General features: G+C 36.6%; 6 protein-coding genes and 1 non-coding gene across 7 annotated transcripts; 5 read left to right on the forward strand and 2 right to left on the reverse strand.

The window, feature by feature from the left end:
- Positions 1-49: 49 nt before the first annotated feature.
- LOC17900518 lies at positions 50-6,212 on the forward strand. The gene is made up of 12 exons (XM_006305814.2): positions 50-206; positions 301-432; positions 775-900; positions 1,003-1,215; positions 1,331-1,769; positions 1,873-2,819; positions 2,892-3,471; positions 3,580-4,232; positions 4,365-4,619; positions 4,728-5,384; positions 5,492-6,078; positions 6,174-6,212. The coding sequence occupies exons 1-11, from the start codon at positions 50-52 to the stop codon at positions 6,067-6,069; spliced, it is 4,737 nt and encodes a 1,578-aa protein (XP_006305876.2). The 3' UTR covers positions 6,070-6,078; positions 6,174-6,212.
- A 1,725-nt stretch (positions 6,213-7,937) lies between these two features.
- Positions 7,938-10,336, forward strand: LOC17899991 (glucose-6-phosphate/phosphate translocator 2, chloroplastic). The gene is made up of 5 exons (XM_006307518.2): positions 7,938-8,618; positions 8,806-9,031; positions 9,150-9,372; positions 9,478-9,691; positions 10,029-10,336. Exons 1-5 carry the CDS (start codon positions 8,112-8,114, stop codon positions 10,038-10,040), a joined length of 1,182 nt encoding a protein of 393 aa, XP_006307580.2. The 5' UTR covers positions 7,938-8,111; the 3' UTR covers positions 10,041-10,336.
- A 1,428-nt stretch (positions 10,337-11,764) lies between these two features.
- LOC17900855 (cytochrome P450 77A3) lies at positions 11,765-13,496 on the forward strand. The gene has a single exon (XM_006307211.2). It carries the CDS (start codon positions 11,840-11,842, stop codon positions 13,370-13,372), a length of 1,533 nt encoding a protein of 510 aa, XP_006307273.1. The 5' UTR covers positions 11,765-11,839; the 3' UTR covers positions 13,373-13,496.
- Positions 13,497-15,157: 1,661 nt separating this feature from the next.
- On the forward strand, positions 15,158-16,309 carry LOC17899112 (putative F-box/LRR-repeat/kelch-repeat protein At1g11620). Its single transcript, XM_006304571.2, has one exon. The coding sequence runs from the start codon at positions 15,158-15,160 to the stop codon at positions 16,307-16,309; it is 1,152 nt and encodes a 383-aa protein (XP_006304633.2).
- A 398-nt stretch (positions 16,310-16,707) lies between these two features.
- LOC17899450 (putative F-box/LRR-repeat/kelch-repeat protein At1g11620) lies at positions 16,708-17,855 on the forward strand. Its single transcript, XM_006303605.2, has one exon. It carries the CDS (start codon positions 16,708-16,710, stop codon positions 17,839-17,841), a length of 1,134 nt encoding a protein of 377 aa, XP_006303667.2. The 3' UTR covers positions 17,842-17,855.
- Positions 17,856-17,921: 66 nt separating this feature from the next.
- On the reverse strand, positions 17,922-19,388 carry LOC17897075 (pentatricopeptide repeat-containing protein At1g11630, mitochondrial). Its single transcript, XM_006307635.2, has one exon. The coding sequence runs from the start codon at positions 19,325-19,327 to the stop codon at positions 18,116-18,118; it is 1,212 nt and encodes a 403-aa protein (XP_006307697.1). The 5' UTR covers positions 19,328-19,388; the 3' UTR covers positions 17,922-18,115.
- A 187-nt stretch (positions 19,389-19,575) lies between these two features.
- Positions 19,576-19,647, reverse strand: TRNAW-CCA. The gene has a single exon. It is a non-coding gene; the product is annotated as a tRNA-Trp (tRNA).
- Between the last annotated feature and the right edge of the window lie 43 nt (positions 19,648-19,690).

The raw sequence follows: 19,690 nt of genomic DNA on the forward strand, positions 1-19,690 counted from the left end.
AAACATACACCCATTAAGACCAAACATTCGATGTAATCAAACAGTCCCTATGAAATCCGTTTTTGGAAGAGTTCTTACGGATATAACAAATATACAAGATTCAAGGAGGCGACAAAAAAATCATGGAGCTTCTTCAAGTGCATCAGTCCTGACTACTTCACAAATCTCCTCTTTGACCCCTCCAAGTGTTGCAAAACCAGTTGGTGGTAAGTAAATAGTTTGTGTAATTATAATCTATGTTCAAAAATGACCTATAAATGTTTTTGGACTCTCACACTCTATAATTTTTGGATATATTAGGTCAACACAAAAGACAAGCTTCACAAGTTTTGGGCGATATATCTAATCAAAATAAACTGAATCCAAATTTTGGTCCAATTCGTCGGCTTTCTACTCTTAAAAAAAATGGAAGAAAGCAACAATATCAGACAGGTAAGTTAAACATATACATTAGCCTTACATTATTTAAAAATAAATTATTAATTGTCTAATTTATTATTTAATAACAAAAAACTATAGTAACTCCCTCTTCGGCTCGACCACTACAAGTACAAATGACTGTAGAGATTCTCATATTGGTAATGTATTCAGAGGAAATACAAATGAATCAGTTATAACTAATGACATCTCCAGAAGTATAAAAGAGAAAAATGTCTCCACTAAATCAGGTATTCTTTAAAAACTGTTAATTGTTTTTTTTTGTACTGATTAACATTATGATCTAGGAGTATATAAAATAATAATATTATATCAAAATATTTGTTCATTCTATAGGAACCATTAATCTGGGAAACACATATCCATCATTCGATCCAAATACTATTAGTAAATTCAGAGATTTGGATGATGATTCAGAAGACTCGGACCCTTGCCAAATAGACGTTGAGGATGATGATAGTGGTATATTACTGTTTTAAAAATATGAAAAAACTTTACTAATTAGATGTCATTTGTTTGGTACTTCTTAAAAACTACATTATTTTAATTTCTCATTTTTATCAGATTCTGAGGAATATGAAGATCAAGTTTTTGATTGTAGTAGTCAAGAAGATGAACCTTATTATTCATCAGAAGATGATCATACACCCGAGGAGATACATAATCAAAGCAAAACCCGTGAAGAATTGTTTAAGGTCATTGACGACAGTTTTGAAAAGTTCTTTGGGACAACAACACCCACATCTGAAAGAAAAAGAAAAACACAAGCAAAAGATGGTATGTATCCATTTTGGTTTTTATATGAATTGAAAAAACGATATGTGTGTCGTTTTTGAAATTATGCTTTCTAAATGGAAAAAAATTAACTTTGTGTTTTTTGAATTTTTAATAGCTTATGTTGATGATGGTGACCCTGTACATTCATGCCAATACTGTGGTGCACTGTTTTGGTATGGTGAAAGGCTTAATAAAAGGAGGAATACAAATAACCCAATATACAGCGGATGTTGTATGCATGGTCAAATTGTTCTACCAGAGCTGAAAGAGCCACCTGAATTATTGTTGTGGTTGCTAACTTCAGATGATCAACTTGCCAAGCATTTCAGGGAAAATATAAGAGCTTACAACATGATATTCTCATTTACGTCAATTGGTGGGAAGGTTGACCATGCAGTAAAAAAGGGTCATGGACCTTCTATGTTTGCACTACAAGGAGAGAACTATCATCTCATGGGTGCCTTGAAACCAAAAGATGGCGATCATGCAAAATTCCAACAATTATATATTGTTGATACTGAAAACGAAGTCGCTAATCGGATGAATATTATGAGGTATATTAACTCATAACATATTTTACACTATACTATTCTATATTTAGTCCAATATCTATATTTGTTTACTTACTCATACTTGAATTTTAAATATATTTTTCAGCAAAGGCAAGGACGATGAGGGTGTATCAAAAAGGAAAAAGTTCAGAAAGGAATTGGTGGAGAAATTATTAAAGATGTTGGATGAGATTAATCCTCACGTACAAGCTTTCCGATTTGCTAGAGACAGATTCGAGATGGATAAAGAAAAAGCTAATTTCCATATGCGTATTGTCTCTTCACGTGAGAAAGATGCCCGTGTATATAACCTTCCAACAGCTTCTGAAGTCGCTGCACTTATACCTGATGATATGGAAGAAAATTTGAATAAACGTGACATAGTCCTACAAAGATCATCTGGTAAGTTGAAAAGAATTCATGAATGTCATGTTGCTTATCTTGCCTTGCAATACCCACTTTTGTTTCCAAGGGGAGAAGATGGTTATACGCTTGGGATCAAAAAGACTCCGAAACCTGGTTCGAAACAGAAAAAGCAAAAGGATATCAGTATGAGACAGTGGTTTGCTTATAGACTTCACGAGAGAAAAGATGAGAAACATACCCTCTTTCGGTCTAAGCGTTTATTGCAGCAGTTCATGGTTGATGCATATACGATGATAGAGTCTAATCGTCTCAGATATATTAAAAAAAACCAGAAGAAAATACGCAGCTCCAATATACAATCAGTTCAAAATGCAGCAGACGCAGGAGATGAAAGTCTGATTAACCAAGGAAATAGAGTTGTCATACCACCTTCGTTCACTGGTGGTCCAAGTTATATGAGGCAGAATTATTTGGATGCTATGGCGTCATGTAAACATTTTGGATTCCCAGACCTGTTTGTAACATTCACGTGCAACGCCAAGTGGCCGGAAATAACAAGATTTGTCAATGCGAGAAAGCTAAATGCAGATGATAGGCCGGACGTCATATGCAGAATTTTTAAGATGAAACTTGATAATCTCATGGATGATTTGACCAGGAAACATTATCTGGGAAAAACTATCTCAGGTATTTCTTTTATTTATTAGAGTTTATTAATTTTATTTGAACAAAAGTGACATTTTGAATATTTTAATGCAGCCATTTATCAGATTGAGTTCCAAAAACGTGGACTACCTCATGCTCATATCATTCTTTGGATGGATGAAAAACATAAATTCCCGACATCTGCTCACATTGACAGCATAATTTCGGCGGAGATTCCAGATAAAGAGAATGATCCGGAGATATACGAAGTAGTGAAAGAATGTATGATACATGGTCCATGTGGAAGTGTTAACAACAATTCTCCATGTATGGTTGACGGCAAATGTTCAAAATTCTTTCCAAAGGAATTTGTTGAGATAACCAATCTGGACAGAGATGGATTTCCAATCTACAGAAGAAGGAATGATGGTCGTTTTATTGAAAAGAGTGGTTTCAAGTGCGATAATAGATATGTTGTCCCATACAATAGATTGTTGTCTTTAAGGTACCGAGCTCACATAAATGTCGAATGGTGTAACCAAACTGGATCTGTGAAATACTTATTTAAGTATGTACACAAAGGTCCAGATCGTGTCACAGTTGCTGTGGAGGCTGGGGATGAAGAGGATCAAGAAGGTGACACTAATACGGAAAAAAAAACAAGTGATGATGTTCAAGATTATTTTGACTGCAGGTAAATGTTAAAAACTAACAATTTATTTTTACATTTAATATTATAGATATAGTGTATTTAATAACATATTCGATTTAAAAATTATTAATCTTTGTTTAACAATTTCAGATATGTTTCTGCATGTGAAGCAGAGTGGAGGATACAAAAGTATCCTATACATTTTAGAACAACACCGGTAATGAAGCTTAGCTTTCATGAAGAAGGGAAGCAGCCTTTGTTTTTCAAAGACAATGACACTCCACAAGATGTGTTGAATCGACCAAGTATTGATGATACCATGTTTACCAGTTGGTTTGAACTCAATCAGAGGGATGCTGATGCAAAGAAAGTGTTATATGAACAGATTCCAAACAATTACATTTGGGATAAGAAGAAAAAAATGTTTCGTCGAAGAGGGAGAACAGGATTTTCGATTGGGAGGATAAATTTTGTCCCACATAATTTAGACGATTCATACCATTTGCGGATTCTTCTAAACAACGTACCTGGAGCAACCTGTTTTAATGACATTAAAACTGTCAAAGGTATTGTTCATAAATCATACAGAGATGCCTGTTATGCTCTAGGGTTGTTAGATGATGATAAGGAGTATATTGAAGGTATAAAGGAAACCAATTTTTGGTGTTCGTCTAAATTTTCCCGAAGACTTTTCGTTATAATGCTTTTATCTGAGAGCTTAAGCGATCCACGAAATTTATGGGAACAAACATGGCATATTTTGGCAGAAGATATAGAAACGAAACTAAGACGAAAGACAAAACGTCAAGGTATGATTTTAATCTATCTAAATGTGAGTACTTTATAACTTATATTTTTATCTACTCTAAATTTCACTTCTTTTTTAATAGATCTTATCTTGAGCGAGAAGGAGAAAATAAATTTCACCCTTAGAGAGATAGAAAAGCTTTTGAAGAGAAATGGATCATCTCTTAAAAAATTTAAAGTCTTGCCTCAGCTATCAAGAGAAGATGCACCCACACATAATCAGTTGATATTGGATGAACGCAACTATCCACGCGAAGAATTGACTAAAAAGCATGCTGGTTGGTTGCAGATGTTAACGGAAGAACAGAGGAAATGTTATGATGAGATTATACAATCTGTTCAAAAAGACAATGGAGGAGTTTTCTTCTTATATGGATTTGGAGGTACCGGTAAAACGTTTTTGTGGAAAGTATTGTCTGCAGCAATCAGATCAAAAGGAGATATTGTTCTGAATGTTGCATCAAGTGGAATTGCTTCTTTATTATTAGAAGGTGGAAGAACAGCCCACTCGAGGTTCGCACTACCTTTGACTCCAACTGAAACAACTACATGCAACATGTCCCGTGAATCAGAACTTGGTGAATTGGTGAAAGAAGCAAAGTTAATAATATGGGATGAAGCTCCGATGATGAGTAAGTACTGTTTTGAGACATTAGATAGGAGCTTGAGAGATATCATGCAAAATACTGAACTACCGTTTGGAGGAAAAGTAGTGCTATTTGGAGGTGATTTCAGACATATACTTCCCGTCATTGTAGGCGGTGGAAGGGAAGAAATTGTTAGTGCTTCTTTGAACTCTTCCGCTTTATGGAATCACTGCAAAGTCTTGAGGTTGACCAAGAACATGAGACTCATGCAGAACATTGCTTCTACCGATGCCCGAGAGATTGAAGAGTTCTCTAAATGGATTCTATCTATTGGAGAAGGAAAGGTTAACGAGCCTAATGATGGAATTGCGGAAATTGATATACCAGAAGATATTCTCATTTCTGAGGCTCAGTCTCCTTTGGAATCGATCATAAAAGCGGTTTATGGCACAACCTTTGCAATGGAGAATGATCCGAAATTCTTCCAAGAACGAGCTATTCTTGCTCCAACCAATGAGGATGTTAATTCTATAAATGATCTAATGTTATCAGCACTCAACGGTTAGTAAATGTTTTGTACTTCTTTACTTATTAATTTTATATCCGTAATATGAATTAAGTTAAAGCAAAAAATTAACCGTTGAGAACAAAATTTATTTTGTTTGCAGGTGAAGAACGAATCTATTTAAGTTCAGATTCAATCGACCCTCAAGATAAACGTTCCCAAAAAAATTCGGTATATTCTCCTGATTTCCTAAATACTATCAAGGTTTCTGGGTTGCCCTACCATAGACTTCGTCTTAAAATTGGTTGTCCGATAATGTTGATGCGCAATATTGATCCTCATGGTGGCTTGATGAATGGTACAAGACTTCAGATTATGCAAATGGCTGACCATGTTATTCAAGCTCGGATTTTAACAGGCACAAAAGTTGGGAAAATTGTTATAATACCAAGAATGTTGATCACACCATCAGATACGAGATTGCCTTTCAAAATGAGAAGAAGACAATTTCCGGTGTCTGTTGCATTTGCTATGACTATCAACAAGAGTCAAGGGCAGTCCCTATCTTATGTTGGTATATACTTGCCTAGACCGGTGTTTTCTCATGGGCAGTTATATGTCGCATTGTCAAGGGTGAAATCAAAAGCAGGTTTGAAGGTTCTTATTACAGATACAAAAGGAAAGCCACAATGGAAAACACTTAATGTCGTATTCAAAGAAGTATTTCGAAACCTTCGTTAGAAACTTCAGGTTTTAAATCTTTTTTCTTCTGATTTATTACTTATATTTTCTTCTTAATCATTTACATTCATACATTTGATCTATTTCAAGTTTTTTTTTTCCAGGTCATTACAATGATCAAGCAAATAAAGATGACATTTTCTTGATCATTTTCTTTTGAGCATTTAGAATAACTGTTGCAGGTATAAATACTTTACCTTTCATTTAAAATTAATAAACTAAGTTTTACTAATTGGTGTTTTTTATATGACATTTTCTCATATAATTTTTTTTTACTTTCATTGCAGTTGAATACCCACCAACAGAATTACATATCAGCAAAATAAATACTCAATAAAACCGTCTACTCTATACATTTTCGTTTTCCATTCATTTTGAATATTGAAAGATTAGTTTATCATAAATTATTCCCAATAACAAAAAATTTCGGAAAAAATCTAATCTCTACTTTAACAGACACAAGTATTAGTCATTTAAACAAACCTTCAAACTATATTTAAACAAATATTTTCAATTTACAAAGGTTGACCACACTACAGTGCTCTATATATTTTTCGATATTACACATACGGTTAAATATATATATATATATACCTATATTACAATATATGCGTGCTTATATAAAAGCCAAAAAATATACATAGTAAAATTAATACACACTTATCTATTAATTATAGAGAAAAAAATATACAAAAACCACCAAATATTTATACAATACATATTTTATACATTACATATTTTAATTTTTATAACAAAAAAAAATATTCAACCGTGCGCAAGCACGGGTTCTCCTCTAGTGTTTTATTAAGCTAATATTGTTTTTTTTTTAAAGTACCGTATCGTCTTGGGTCAAAAGTAGCACATCTAAACTATCAAAAAAAGAAAACATCGAAAAAATCATTAAAACTATAGTACATAATTTATTAGTATTTTTTTTTTTTTGGATCAAAGACTTTAACATTAAAAACTCATCTTACTTAGTATATAATATTATTATGGTCTGCCATATGCTTTCTATAAGTTATAAACATATATAACAAACGCATACATAAACATGAACGCTTCTATTTGGATCTTCGGTGTTTTGAATACCTATTGTGCAAATAATAAGAGTTTTCCAGATAAATGAAAGTAAAAAGGCTTTCATATATTTTTTTAGATATTATATAATAGATTAACATTATAATACATATTGGTACTTTATATAATAAGAAAAAAATCCTATAAAACTACACAAAATAGCAACATATTTACGTTATTTTGTGCTACTCCTAAAAATGTTTTTCTGAAAAAGGCTACTAAAAATGAAAATTTGCTAACTGAAATGAATATATTTTCTGTTTATCCCAATCCACTACATAATTTACTACATCAAAAAAAAACCCCAGCATTTTGTAAGAATTTAACACCGAAAATCGAATATATTTGACTATCTTATTAAGCACGTATTAAAATTACAAGGCTACCATAAGTGCATGATTATGATTATGATAAACATCTGTATATTAAAAGACGTAAAACATAGTTTTCTATTAGTCAAGATTCATAATATATACAGTTGACAAAACAAAAGAAGAAGAAATTGGAATTAATTGGTTTTGCTTAACATGCTTAAACCAATCACTAAGACACTAACTCGTATTTTAATTTCATTCTCTTATCAAAAAAACACAGATGCTATATGCTTACTTAACTCATGGGCAGTCTCTACAGCCAACAAGACGTAAATACTAAAGACCCATCTCATAGAGCTCACGAATAGACACAATCTAAGGGTAGTTACGTAATTAAACATGAGCTGAAATTTTCCCTTTTGTCGACAAGCTACAAAGACCCATGCTTTCCCTCCTCTCTGCCCTCACCTCCTCGGCTCCTCCCTTACCCTATAAAAGCCTTCTCTTTAGCTTCTCTGTCTCTTCCATTTTCCCAAGAAACAAACGGCTCTTTCCCTTCTCTTATCAAATCTTCAACCAAACCCACTTCGAGATCATTGCTTCCTACATTCCCCAGTGGTTGCGAATTGTGAATCCCAAATAAGATCGATGATTTCTTCAATTAAACCGGTTTCACCTTCCTTAACCGCAATCGCCGGCGTAAGACGATCAATTCCGGCAAAGCTTCGATTTTGTCCTTTACCCATTACCGGATCCTTCCAAAAGCCTAATCCTTTACCTAAGAAGCATCTTTTGTCTGCTCGGAGTTTGTCGAATTTCACTTTTGCGGCGGCGGCGGCGCCTCAGCAGAGGAGTGATGTTTTTAGGGTTGGAGCTTACGAGGCTGATCGGTCTCGTCCGATTGAGATTGGTGTCGAAGTCCCTGACGAACAATCTGGGCAGAAGGTGAAGATTGGGATCTATTTCGCAACTTGGTGGGCGTTGAATGTTGTGTTCAATATCTACAACAAGAAGGTTTTGAATGCTTTTCCTTACCCGTGGCTAACTTCGACGCTTTCTCTCGCTTGTGGGTCTTTGATGATGCTTGTCTCTTGGGTCACTGGAGTCGCAGAAGCTCCTAAAACCGATATCGATTTCTGGAAAACTCTGTTCCCGGTAAAGAATCTAACTTTCGTTAGTGTTGTTGCTTGATAAATTGTCTTGCTTTAGGTGTTGTTGATCTTGAAATTTGAAAAGGGCTCGTCTTATTATAGAAACTATAAATCCTGGAAACTGATTTTGTTATAGATGAAGTGTCTAAGTAATACTGATGGAACTGTGTGATGATGGATTGATTGTTCAGGTGGCCTTGGCGCATACGATTGGACATGTAGCGGCAACAGTGAGTATGTCAAAAGTTGCAGTGTCCTTCACACACATCATCAAAAGCAGTGAACCAGCCTTTAGCGTCCTCGTCTCAAGCCTCTTCTTAGGCGAGGCATTCCCTCTACCTGTTTACCTCTCCCTCTTACCCATTATTGGAGGCTGTGCTCTCGCTGCTGTCACTGAGCTCAACTTCAATATGATCGGTAATCAAATACATACATATATTGTCTTTAAAAGCTGTTGTCATTCAGTGAAGTGTTTGTTTGTGAGTCAATGCAACATATCTTATGGTAGCTAAAAGCGTTTTGCTTGGTTTTTCAGGATTTATGGGGGCGATGATATCAAATTTGGCGTTTGTATTTCGTAATATATTCTCTAAGAAGGGGATGAAGGGGAAGTCAGTGAGTGGGATGAATTACTACGCTTGCTTATCGATGATGTCTCTTCTGATCGTCACTCCTTTCGCCATTGCCGTGGAAGGTCCCCAAATGTGGGCTGCTGGTTGGCAAAACGCTGTCTCACAAATCGGACCAAACTTCGTCTGGTAATTTTTATCCATTGATCTTAGTACAAAACAAAAGAGATAAGCTTTTCAAAGAAGTTGATGTGAAACCTTGTAAAGTATTTGATCTTAAATGTTTGAATTCAGGTGGGTTGTGGCACAGAGTGTTTTCTACCATCTGTATAATCAAGTCTCCTACATGTCCCTCGACCAGATTTCACCACTGACATTTAGCGTTGGAAACACAATGAAGCGGATATCAGTCATTGTAGCCTCGATCATCATCTTTCAAAACCCGATTAAACCTGTCAATGCCCTTGGAGCTGCCATTGCAATTCTTGGAACTTTCATCTATTCTCAGGTAAAAAAAAGAATGAAAACAGTAGACCGTTTGATAGTCTGCACGAGGCTTCTGTCTCATTATCTTAGATGAGAATATGAGAGAGAAAAGCAAACACACAAATATGCCCTTTGATTAACATTAAGATGATGCCTTTTTGCTTGGCAATAAGAGCAGGCATCAATCTTGATGTTTCTCTGAAAAATCTTAAATTGCAAATGATCACAGATCAAGATTTAGCTAACTCTAACACTATGAGAAGGCTAATGTTGAATTGCAGTTCTGATTCTAACTTAAATCTCTTCTATTCCTGTGAGCGTTTTGGTTGATTATTTGTTCGTTTTATTTCTTTGAGCAGGCCAAGCAGTGAGGGAGTTGAAGGAGGAGCGGTTTTCATAGGGGAGTTTGATGCACCAAGATACTGAGAGCAGAGGACAAAAGATGATTCCTGTGAAAATCTCAGGAAGGTTATATGTAATCGGCGGATCTGAGCAAATGGAGTTGGAAGATCAACGCCTTAAAAATCTTGGCCTACTGCTATGATTGTATAATATAGTTTACCTTCTTCCAAAAGATCCAAAAGTTCAACTTAATTGAATAATCTAATAAAGTTAATACTTAGTGCAAACCTACTGATATATAAATACATTGTAACTTTCCTTTTCACTTTTTGGAAGTTTGTCTGTTTTTTTCTTCTTCGTATGTGTCATGGACTCATGGGTGACTTGACTCCTGAGTCAAGAAGACTATGTGTCATGAGTGCATTCACATCGCGCTTCTTTGCCTTCAAGATCATCCAAAAGACAGGCCAACAATTTCGCAAATCGTGTATATGTTGAGTTACGATCATGATCTCCCGGCTCCAAAACAATCAATGTTCACAAACGTTTTAAACTGCAATAAGAGGTTAGTGCCGTCCGACTACGTGTTCTCTCTTAACGAAGCAACGCAATCAACCATGGAAGGAAGATGAATAGTAGACTTTGATCACCCGTCATGTGATGTGAATTCTCTGTTTTTTTTCTATACGGTTTGCTCTGTTTTCGTTTGGTTTGCGTCTTAACATTTTCATACGTAAGTTGGTTTCTTTCTATCCTTTTAACATATGAATAAATAAAACTGTATTTATCAATTGTAGATATCAAAATTTGGATTAAGTGCATAGTCTGTATGTAGGTGAATTGATTTTCTCGGAATGAATCATTGTAAATTGAGTGGTATCCAATGCCGCGTACATTACCTATAAAGTATTAACATTGATTTTGATATGTACATGTAAATTATAAGAGCTGTCTAAAAGTAAAAATATATATCATAGAATACCTAGCTAGCTATGTCTTTAAAACAATGAATTGAAGAAAAGTACATAATCAAAATGAAAAGAAACATAAATCACGATATTTTGACCCAATAAAGACATTAACACTTGGCCAGCTAACCTCCACCCGTCTCTGTAAATTCTTCAGAGAGTAATTAAAGACTCAAAGAGGCTTTATATGTCTAACAAGTTCGACAAGAACCAACTTTGTACGGGGTTTTACGAATATTGGTAATCGAGTGTTTTCACTTATTGATTCTATTATTAGCATAATACTATCTTAACATATATGTATGTTGCAATGCTAAGTACTCATAGTGTACCTTTTATATTTAAATCTAGCCGTTGATAAACTTGTCTAAACTAAAATAGTCTAGCGAAGACCCTAGACGCTCGCAATTAATATTGTATGATAAAACATAGTTACGCATCCCCTGATAAATTAATAATGTTGCCGAAGGAATATGCGATGACTAATGTGTCCCCTATGAACACATATACCTTAAAAATATGTTCTTATAGAAAACTATAATTTTAATTAGTATATATATTACTAAATAGGTTAAAATGTAATTGTAAACTTAAACCATATACCAATTATATACAGTAGGCAAAGCAGTAAATGCACACAGATGACAGGTGGTTGGTGAGACCAATTACTCGTTTGGTTCATGTGGCACTGGCAGATTCACTTCATCACATTTAGTTACATATATTTTCCCTCTATATAAGAACCCTAAATAAACCTCTCTTCTTCACTCTAAACTTGCCCTATATAAAACAATACATCTAATAACACATTCTTCTTCATTTACATCTCCCATCCTTCTCTTTCCATTAATATCAACCCCATGGATCTTACCGACGTTATCATTTTCTTGTTCGCTCTCTATTTCATCAACCTATGGTGGCGCCGGTTCTCTTCCGCCGGAAGGAGTCAGTGTAACCTGAACATCCCGCCGGGGCCAAAAGGATGGCCACTAGTCGGTAACCTACTCCAAGTCATATTCCAACGTCGCCATTTCGTCTTCATAATGCGTGACCTACGTAAAAAGTATGGTCCAATATTCACCATGCAGATGGGACAACGTACGATGATTATCATCACGGACGAGAAGCTCATCCACGAGGCGCTAGTCCAACGCGGGCCAACCTTCGCTTCACGTCCTCCGGATTCACCAATCAGGCTCATGTTTAGTGTTGGGAAATGCGCTATAAACTCAGCGGAGTACGGATCTTTGTGGAGGACTCTGAGGAGGAACTTTGTGACGGAGCTAGTGACCGCGCAGAGGGTGAAGCAGTGCTCGTGGATACGGACTTGGGCTATGGAGAATCATATGAAGAGGATTAAAACGGAGAATATTGAGAAAGGTTTCGTGGAGGTTATGAGCCAGTGTAGGCTAACGATCTGTAGCATCTTGATCTGTCTTTGTTTCGGTGCCAAGATCAGCGAGGAGAAGATTAAGAACATAGAGAATGTTCTCAAGGACGTTATGCTCATAACTTCTCCGACGTTACCTGACTTTTTGCCGGTTTTTACTCCGTTGTTTCGGCGTCAAGTTCGTGAAGCGAGAGAGCTGAGGAAGACGCAGCTCGACTGTCTTGTTCCGTTGATAAGAAACCGTCGTAAGTTCGTTCTCGCTAAGGAGAGTCCTAACGAAGAGATGGTTAGTCCGATTGGTGCAGCTTATGTGGATTCTTTGTTTGGTTTGAACCTGGTCGAGAGAGGCGGTGAGCTTCGAGACGAAGAGATCGTGACTTTGTGTTCGGAGATTGTCTCAGCCGGCACAGACACGAGTGCAACGACACTTGAATGGGCGTTATGTCATCTGGTGAGTGACCAAAACATTCAAGAGAAGCTGTACGAGGAAGTTGTTGGAGTTGTTGGCAAAAACGGTGTCGTTGAAGAGGATGACGTGGCGAAAATGCCTTATTTGGAAGCCATAGTGAAAGAGACCCTCCGGCGACATCCACCGGGACATTTCCTTCTCTCCCACGCCGCAGTTAAAGATACCGAGCTAGGAGGGTACGATATCCCGGCGGGGGCGTATGTGGAATTTTACACTGCATGGGTTACTGAGAACCCGGAGATTTGGTCGGATCCGGGTAAGTTTCGCCCCGAGAGGTTTTTAACCGGTGGGGACGGCGTTGATGCTGACTGGACCGGGACACGTGGCGTTACAATGTTGCCTTTTGGTGCGGGTCGTCGGATATGCCCGGCTTGGTCCTTGGGGATTCACCACATCAACTTGATGCTTGCTAGGATGATCCATAAGTTCAAATGGATCCCGGTTCCGGGTCCTCCACCCGACCCGACTGAGACTTACGCGTTCACTGTCGTGATGAAAAATTCACTCAAAGCTCAGATCATGTCAAGGACTTAAACTAGTTTCGTTTTGTATGAGAATGCGATATGTGTGGGTAATTAATATTTTAATTCCTTCGTATTTACGTGGCATTAATCTTAGCTATTTTAATATGTTGTTCATTTTGAACTATCTTTATCTATTTTCAAGGAGTGTATAATATATACTATTTATATATAAATCATATGCAGTTTCTGTTGGTTCATACTTATATGTTTGTTGGTGTAATGCATGGTTCATTAATTACTTGAAATATTAATGCCATTATAATTTTAACAAATATATAGTTATAGTTATGTTATAAGCGTTGTAGAGATAAAACAGTCTTAGTCAACAATCTAGACAAAAGAGAATTAGTATATATATATATGCTATTTATCGAATTATATCAATTCTATAAGATCGTCTTGTACCACGACGAAATGGGTAAATCTGACGCAGACGTATCAAATATAAATGAAACTGTCAGTAGTAAGGTGGACACTTAAATTCCAACCCAAATATGTTGGGGCTACCAAGTTGTACCGTGAACAACATTAACTTCTATAAAATTTTAAAATAATTTTTAAAATCTAACATCATAATACATTGTTGTGCACATATACTGAACTATACATCCAGATATCTCAGTCTCACTCACTTAGGATTTTTTTTTTGGCCACCGACAATATATTACAGTAATTTTGAAAGATGAATTATACTATAATATTGTGAATCACACTCTTCAATTATTTAGTTAATATACAAATTATTCATGTATACTAATAAACAGACTAAACAGATAAGTGATGGTAGTACAACTGTTCAACAGATTGTCTTAAACTGCAAAACATTTCACTATAACCATTTAAAACAATATTGAATGTTTTAAATCAATAAAGATATGATGGATCTAACCTTTCAATCCTCCTTCGTCGTTGCGCCAAACCATGCATTAATTTTAGGACGAATCATATATCATATGAAAAAAGATAAGAACTTCTTTTTTCTGTATATACCCATTTCTTCCTTTCAAGAAGTCTTTCAACGTTCAAACCACATCATGCGTTGAACTCACTTATTGAATTATCTTATAACTTTTAAATTATTTTTAATATTTTATTTTTGATAGATAAAAAATTGTAAAAACGGAATTCCCTTTTCGGATTTTAACTTTTTAATTAAAGTAGTTCTACCAAATTTCCCTTGGTTTAACCAAAAGACACATCCAAAATTGGAATATATTTTTCTTTCCTTTATTTAGCAAAAAAATAAATTTTGGAAATATGGTCGGCCCCTGATGTTTGTTGTTCGAAATTGGTCAATGAGTTTCTCTATTAGAAAGTTGTTTCGTCAAGACATTACATGACTTATTTATGGTGGACATAAATTATAATTCTGATTTAAACCAAAGTCTTGTTTTTAATTAACAAAACCCTCTTTATTCCCAATAAAATCAAGGGCAATTAAAAATGAAAATCTAAAAACTTTACAACTCAAGGACACAGACGGACGCATAAGATGATAAGATACAAACACCTTTAGATAATTTAACTGTTTGGAAGTTTATTTCCATTAATGAAGTTATATAGTTTTCCCTCAACTAATGTCTAAAACACGTGTAATCTTGTTTACAATAATCTGAAATCAAAATTAGAGCTGTTGTCGTAGTATATGTGGATTTATCATGTTGGGCCTTAATCAGATAAATGGGCCACATTCCAGTCTCCACTTGTCTGAAGTGTAGACTATATATTGTGTGTAGGGGGTCAAAATTTGAAACTCATAATAAAAATTCCTCAAAGTCAGAGGACGACGATGGCGATGGAGCTTTCGTCTGATTTGATAGAGGAGATACTCTCATGGGTTCCATCTAGATCTCTAGTACTATTGAAAACCACATGCAAGCAGTGGGAAACCCTAATCGCCGAGCCAAGATTCATCAAGAAGCACTTGTCACATATGCGTGGCCTTGCGCAACAATTCATAGTCATCAACCACAATCACTTACACTTGTTCACTTTCACAGTGTGTTGTGTAGGTGTCGGCTTCGACGAACTCCTAAACCCTTGTTTGAATCTGCAGGTTTTGCAACCAATTTCGACCACAAATTTATTGGTAGAGGACATGTGTCACTGTGATGGTTTATTGCTGTTTGTCATGAGATCCAAACTTTTAGTTTTGAATCCTTTGTTGAAACAAGCAAGATGGATCAACTGTGACCAGTTCAAGGATGTGTATGGATATGGTCTTGGATGTATTAGTAATAACCAATCATCAGGTCATTGTGATTACAGAATCGTTAGGTTTCTTTGCCGTCCTTGTGATGTTGGAAAATCGAGGATTGAAGTCTACGAATTCAACTCTGATTCTTGGAGGGTTGTTGTTGATAAAAGCTTTGATGGGTTCTTTCAAGAACCAGAGTCTAGTGTGAGTGTGAGAGGAACCCCTTATTGGCTAGGTTATCTAAATGGTAAAGCTTTTGCAACGATACAGAGTTTTGATTTCTCTAAAGAGAGATTTGCGTCTTTGTTTCTTCCTCCTTCATGCATTGGCTCTAAAAATTTGGAGAAAACTCTTTCTCTAGGCGTTTTCAGAGGAGAAGGGTTCTCTTTGTTACATAAGCCCTTGGATACAAATAAGATACACTTGTGGGTGATGAAGAAGCATTGGAGCAGGCTGATGACTGTTTCTCCACCTGAATTTTACATGTATCCTAGATATACAAGTCACTTCGTTGACAACAATGGTAAACTTGTGTTATCTATCAGTTTAGGGCATATGAGCATCTACATTATGGGAGAGAATCAAGAGTTCCAAAAAGTGAACTGTTGTTCTATGGATCCTTCCGTTGGTGGTTCTAGGTTCTATTATGTTCCGAGCTTGCTTCCGGTTCCCGGTTTTCTCGAGGCGAGAACAAGAAGGTCATGTCGTTCATATAAGAAAAGAAAAAAAGAGTGGGAAAACATTTCATGAGTTTGAATCTGATTCAAAGAATGTTGTCATGCCTTTTCTTGGTTGTTATTGTAGTACTTCATATCTTATGAGTTATGACTCAACATTTATATCCATTTGAAAATGGCTTGTTTTCTAGTTATAGTGAAGAAGAAACTATGCAGCTATATATTGAAGTATCTCAAAAAGTATGTAATCCGAAAACGTCATACGTAGTATAGTCATTGAGAAGAAACAATATTATCACCGAATTAGCAGAAACTGACCATCTTGGCAGAGGAGCAGGTTGATGACTCGCACAAATGGGGATTGGTATTGGGCCCTTACTGGCATAAATGGGCTTCTACATTTTGCTAAGTCCGTCGTCTAAATGCAAAATACTAGGTTAAAAGATGTTTTGAACACTTAAAAAGTCTCAAATGGCTAAGGAGCTTTCGTCTGATCTGGTTGAGGAGATACTCTCAAGGGTTCCAGCTAGATCTCTGGTACGATTAAGATTCACTTGCAAGCAATGGGAAACCCTAATTGCAGAGCCGAGATTCGTCAACAAGCACTTGTATCATATGCGTTGCCGTGAGCAACAATTCACCGTCTTCAACAATGAACACGTAATTTCTCCTCTATTCGGTTCCGCAATTTCTTACGTTGGTATCGATTTCAACAAACCGGGAAAATGTGGTTTGAAATTGCCTTTTCCAATAGCTTTAACACCTGCGATCAATATTTCTCATTGTGATGGTCTATTGCTATACGTCACTAAAAGTATGGTTTTGGTATCGAATCCTTTGCTGAATCAAAAGAGATGGATCAAATGTACCGAAGGATTTGACCACCAGTCCATGGATGTGTATGGTCTTGGATACATCAGTAACCAGTTATCTAGTTCTTTTGATTACAAAGTCGTTAGGTTTCGTTGTAGAGTGGAAGCTAAAGATAAATCAAGGGTTGAAGTCTACGCATTCAAATCTGATTCTTGGAAGGTTGTTGTCGATAAAAACTTCGATGGGTTTGATGGATCACCATTTTCAAGTGTGTGTTTGCGAGGAACTCCTTATTGGCTAGGTTACAATAAGGATGGGATCATGTCGATACAGAGTTTCGATTTCTTACAAGAAAGATTTGAACCCTTGTTTCTTCCTTCTCCATCCATTGAATTGGAAAATTACTGTTCTTTAGGGATTTTTAGAGGAGACCAACTTTCTTTGTTACTTGGATGCTACAGAACTGGTAAGATTCACCTATGGGTGATGAAGAAGCAGCACTGGAAAACGGTGATGACAGTTGATGTACCTCAATATCCAATATTTGGTCAGTATTTAAGTTCCTTCATTGAGAGAAATGGTAGGCTTGCACTATTTATCGAAAGCCAGCATATGATTAGCATCTACATTGTGGGAGAGAATCAAGATTACCAAAAAATTGAATACCTCACTGGTATCGGACCTACGCTCAGTGATTGTTGCTATGTGCAGAGCTTGCTTCAGGTTCCAGCGTTTCGAGGTGAGAAGATGGGGAATAAACTGGCTAGAAAGAGGGATTCATATTGTGTTTAAAACTATGTTCCAAGTTTGTTTCAGATTTATCTTTTAAGGCTTTTCCAGGTTCCATTACTATGCCGAGACATGAATCTATCTTTGTTATGCACATTTTATATATACAACATGTTGAATAATTTTCAGTGAGAAAATTGATAGCACCAGCTACTTACCCTCAACAACAAGATGGACAGAGGATATTTTTTGCTAAATTACACAAATCTCAAAACTTCAAAAGCCTCACTCGAATCAAATAAAAGACGAATGACCTTTTTTTGTGTGTGCTCCTTGTTCACTGAGGCAATGCAGCTTCAACTTCTTTCCACAAATCAACATTTCTAGTAAACTTCCTTTTAACTAGAGCAATGAGCTCCTTTGCTTCACCAACCTTGGAAAGACTTGCTAGTCCATTGACAAGCCACTTCATGACACTAAAACTCGGAACCCAATTCTTCTCCATACTCTCCCTACAAAGGATCAAAGCTGTCTCAAAGTCTCCACCTTTACACAAGCATTGAATCAGAGTGAAGTAACACTCACTATCAGGCTTGTATCCACTATTCGCCATAATCATGAACAACTCCATAGCTTCCTTCAAATTCTCCTCACTGCAAAACCCATGAATCAATAGAGAATACGTCACAGAGTTTGGTCTCATCCTACTAGACATAACACCATCAAGCAATGCCTTGGCTTCTGCAGATTTCTTCCTATTACACAAACATTGAATCATGATGTTGTATGTAGCAACACCTACATGGACACCAAAATTTTCCATCATTCTCATCACTCTCCTCACATCATCATACTTCTCCTCCTTGTAAAAACCATCAATCATTAACCCGAAGCTAGCAGCTGTAGGCTTTACAAAGTTCCTCTCCATCTCTGCAACAATGGAGTATGATGAACCCGTTGAACCTGACTCACACAACACTCTAATCATTCGATTGTACGTTTCCAGATCAGGCTCAATACGATATCTCTTCGGCATTTCGAGGTAGACACGATTCGCTTCTTCGTAATCTTTAGCCATTAGACAAGCATAAATAAGAGCGTTCAAAGACTTCACCGTCCTTGGGATCTCGTATTGCTCGAGGTTACGAAATGTATGTAAAGATTGATCAAGCATATTAGCTCTGCCGTATAGAATAATGGCACGGACTGCGAAACTCTCAGATTTGGGATCGGGTTGGTTCTGGATAAAACCGTCGAGAAGCTGCGACACAGCGGCGAAGTGTTTCTCTCTCGCTAGTGTCACCACCGCGACGGAGAAGGCGATACGGTCGACGTGGTAATCAGGGGTTAGAGAAGCGGATCGGCAGATTTCGAGGATCCGGTTTGGATTTTTCTCGGACTTGAGAAGGGAGAGAGTAGCTCGGCTCTTCTTCTGCTTGCTAGAGAGCGAGTTTAGTGCGAAGATAGATGACGAAGAAGATTGGAATCGGAATTGAGTCACGTTCTGGAGTAGAGATTCCGATTTTGGAATGCGGAAGAGAAACGCCATTACTAGGGTTCATGATGTTTCAGATGAAATTGAGACGACGGTGGAGAGAGAAGAGGTTTAAACCGGTTCACGATTTGACGAAATTAATTAATTTCGATGGTTTACTTAAATCACATAAGTCGTTCACATAGTAATCAACTCACACCAGCCGTTGATTGGCATTACCTTGGACGGTTTTGATGAATTTTGAGATAAAGTAAGAGAAAAGCAAAAAAAAAAAGTTAAGGATCTTGTATAAACCGGGGGTTTGAACCCGACGTGAATCGAACACGCAACCTTCTGATCTGGAGTCAGACGCGCTACCATTGCGCCACGGATCCCTTGGTGATTAAACTCACATCTGTTGTAATATATTTACTAAAT

This window comes from Capsella rubella, unplaced genomic scaffold, assembly GCF_000375325.1.
Source record: "Capsella rubella cultivar Monte Gargano unplaced genomic scaffold, Caprub1_0 scaffold_1, whole genome shotgun sequence".
Lineage (NCBI taxonomy): Eukaryota > Viridiplantae > Streptophyta > Magnoliopsida > Brassicales > Brassicaceae > Capsella > Capsella rubella.

Coding starts and splice junctions, on each gene's coding strand:
- LOC17900855 (XM_006307211.2), top strand. CDS start 11,840: ATGGATCTTACCGACGTTATCATTTTCTTGTTCGCTCTCTATTTCATC.
- LOC17899112 (XM_006304571.2), top strand. CDS start 15,158: ATGGAGCTTTCGTCTGATTTGATAGAGGAGATACTCTCATGGGTTCCA.
- LOC17899991 (XM_006307518.2), top strand. CDS start 8,112: ATGATTTCTTCAATTAAACCGGTTTCACCTTCCTTAACCGCAATCGCC. Junction 8,619..8,805: donor TCTGGAAAACTCTGTTCCCG/GTAAAGAATCTA, acceptor TTGATTGTTCAG/GTGGCCTTGGCGCATACGAT. Junction 9,373..9,477: donor ATCGGACCAAACTTCGTCTG/GTAATTTTTATC, acceptor GTTTGAATTCAG/GTGGGTTGTGGCACAGAGTG.
- LOC17899450 (XM_006303605.2), top strand. CDS start 16,708: ATGGCTAAGGAGCTTTCGTCTGATCTGGTTGAGGAGATACTCTCAAGG.
- LOC17900518 (XM_006305814.2), top strand. CDS start 50: ATGAAATCCGTTTTTGGAAGAGTTCTTACGGATATAACAAATATACAA. Junction 207..300: donor TGTTGCAAAACCAGTTGGTG/GTAAGTAAATAG, acceptor TGGATATATTAG/GTCAACACAAAAGACAAGCT. Junction 901..1,002: donor CGTTGAGGATGATGATAGTG/GTATATTACTGT, acceptor CATTTTTATCAG/ATTCTGAGGAATATGAAGAT.
- LOC17897075 (XM_006307635.2), bottom strand. CDS start 19,327: ATGGCGTTTCTCTTCCGCATTCCAAAATCGGAATCTCTACTCCAGAAC.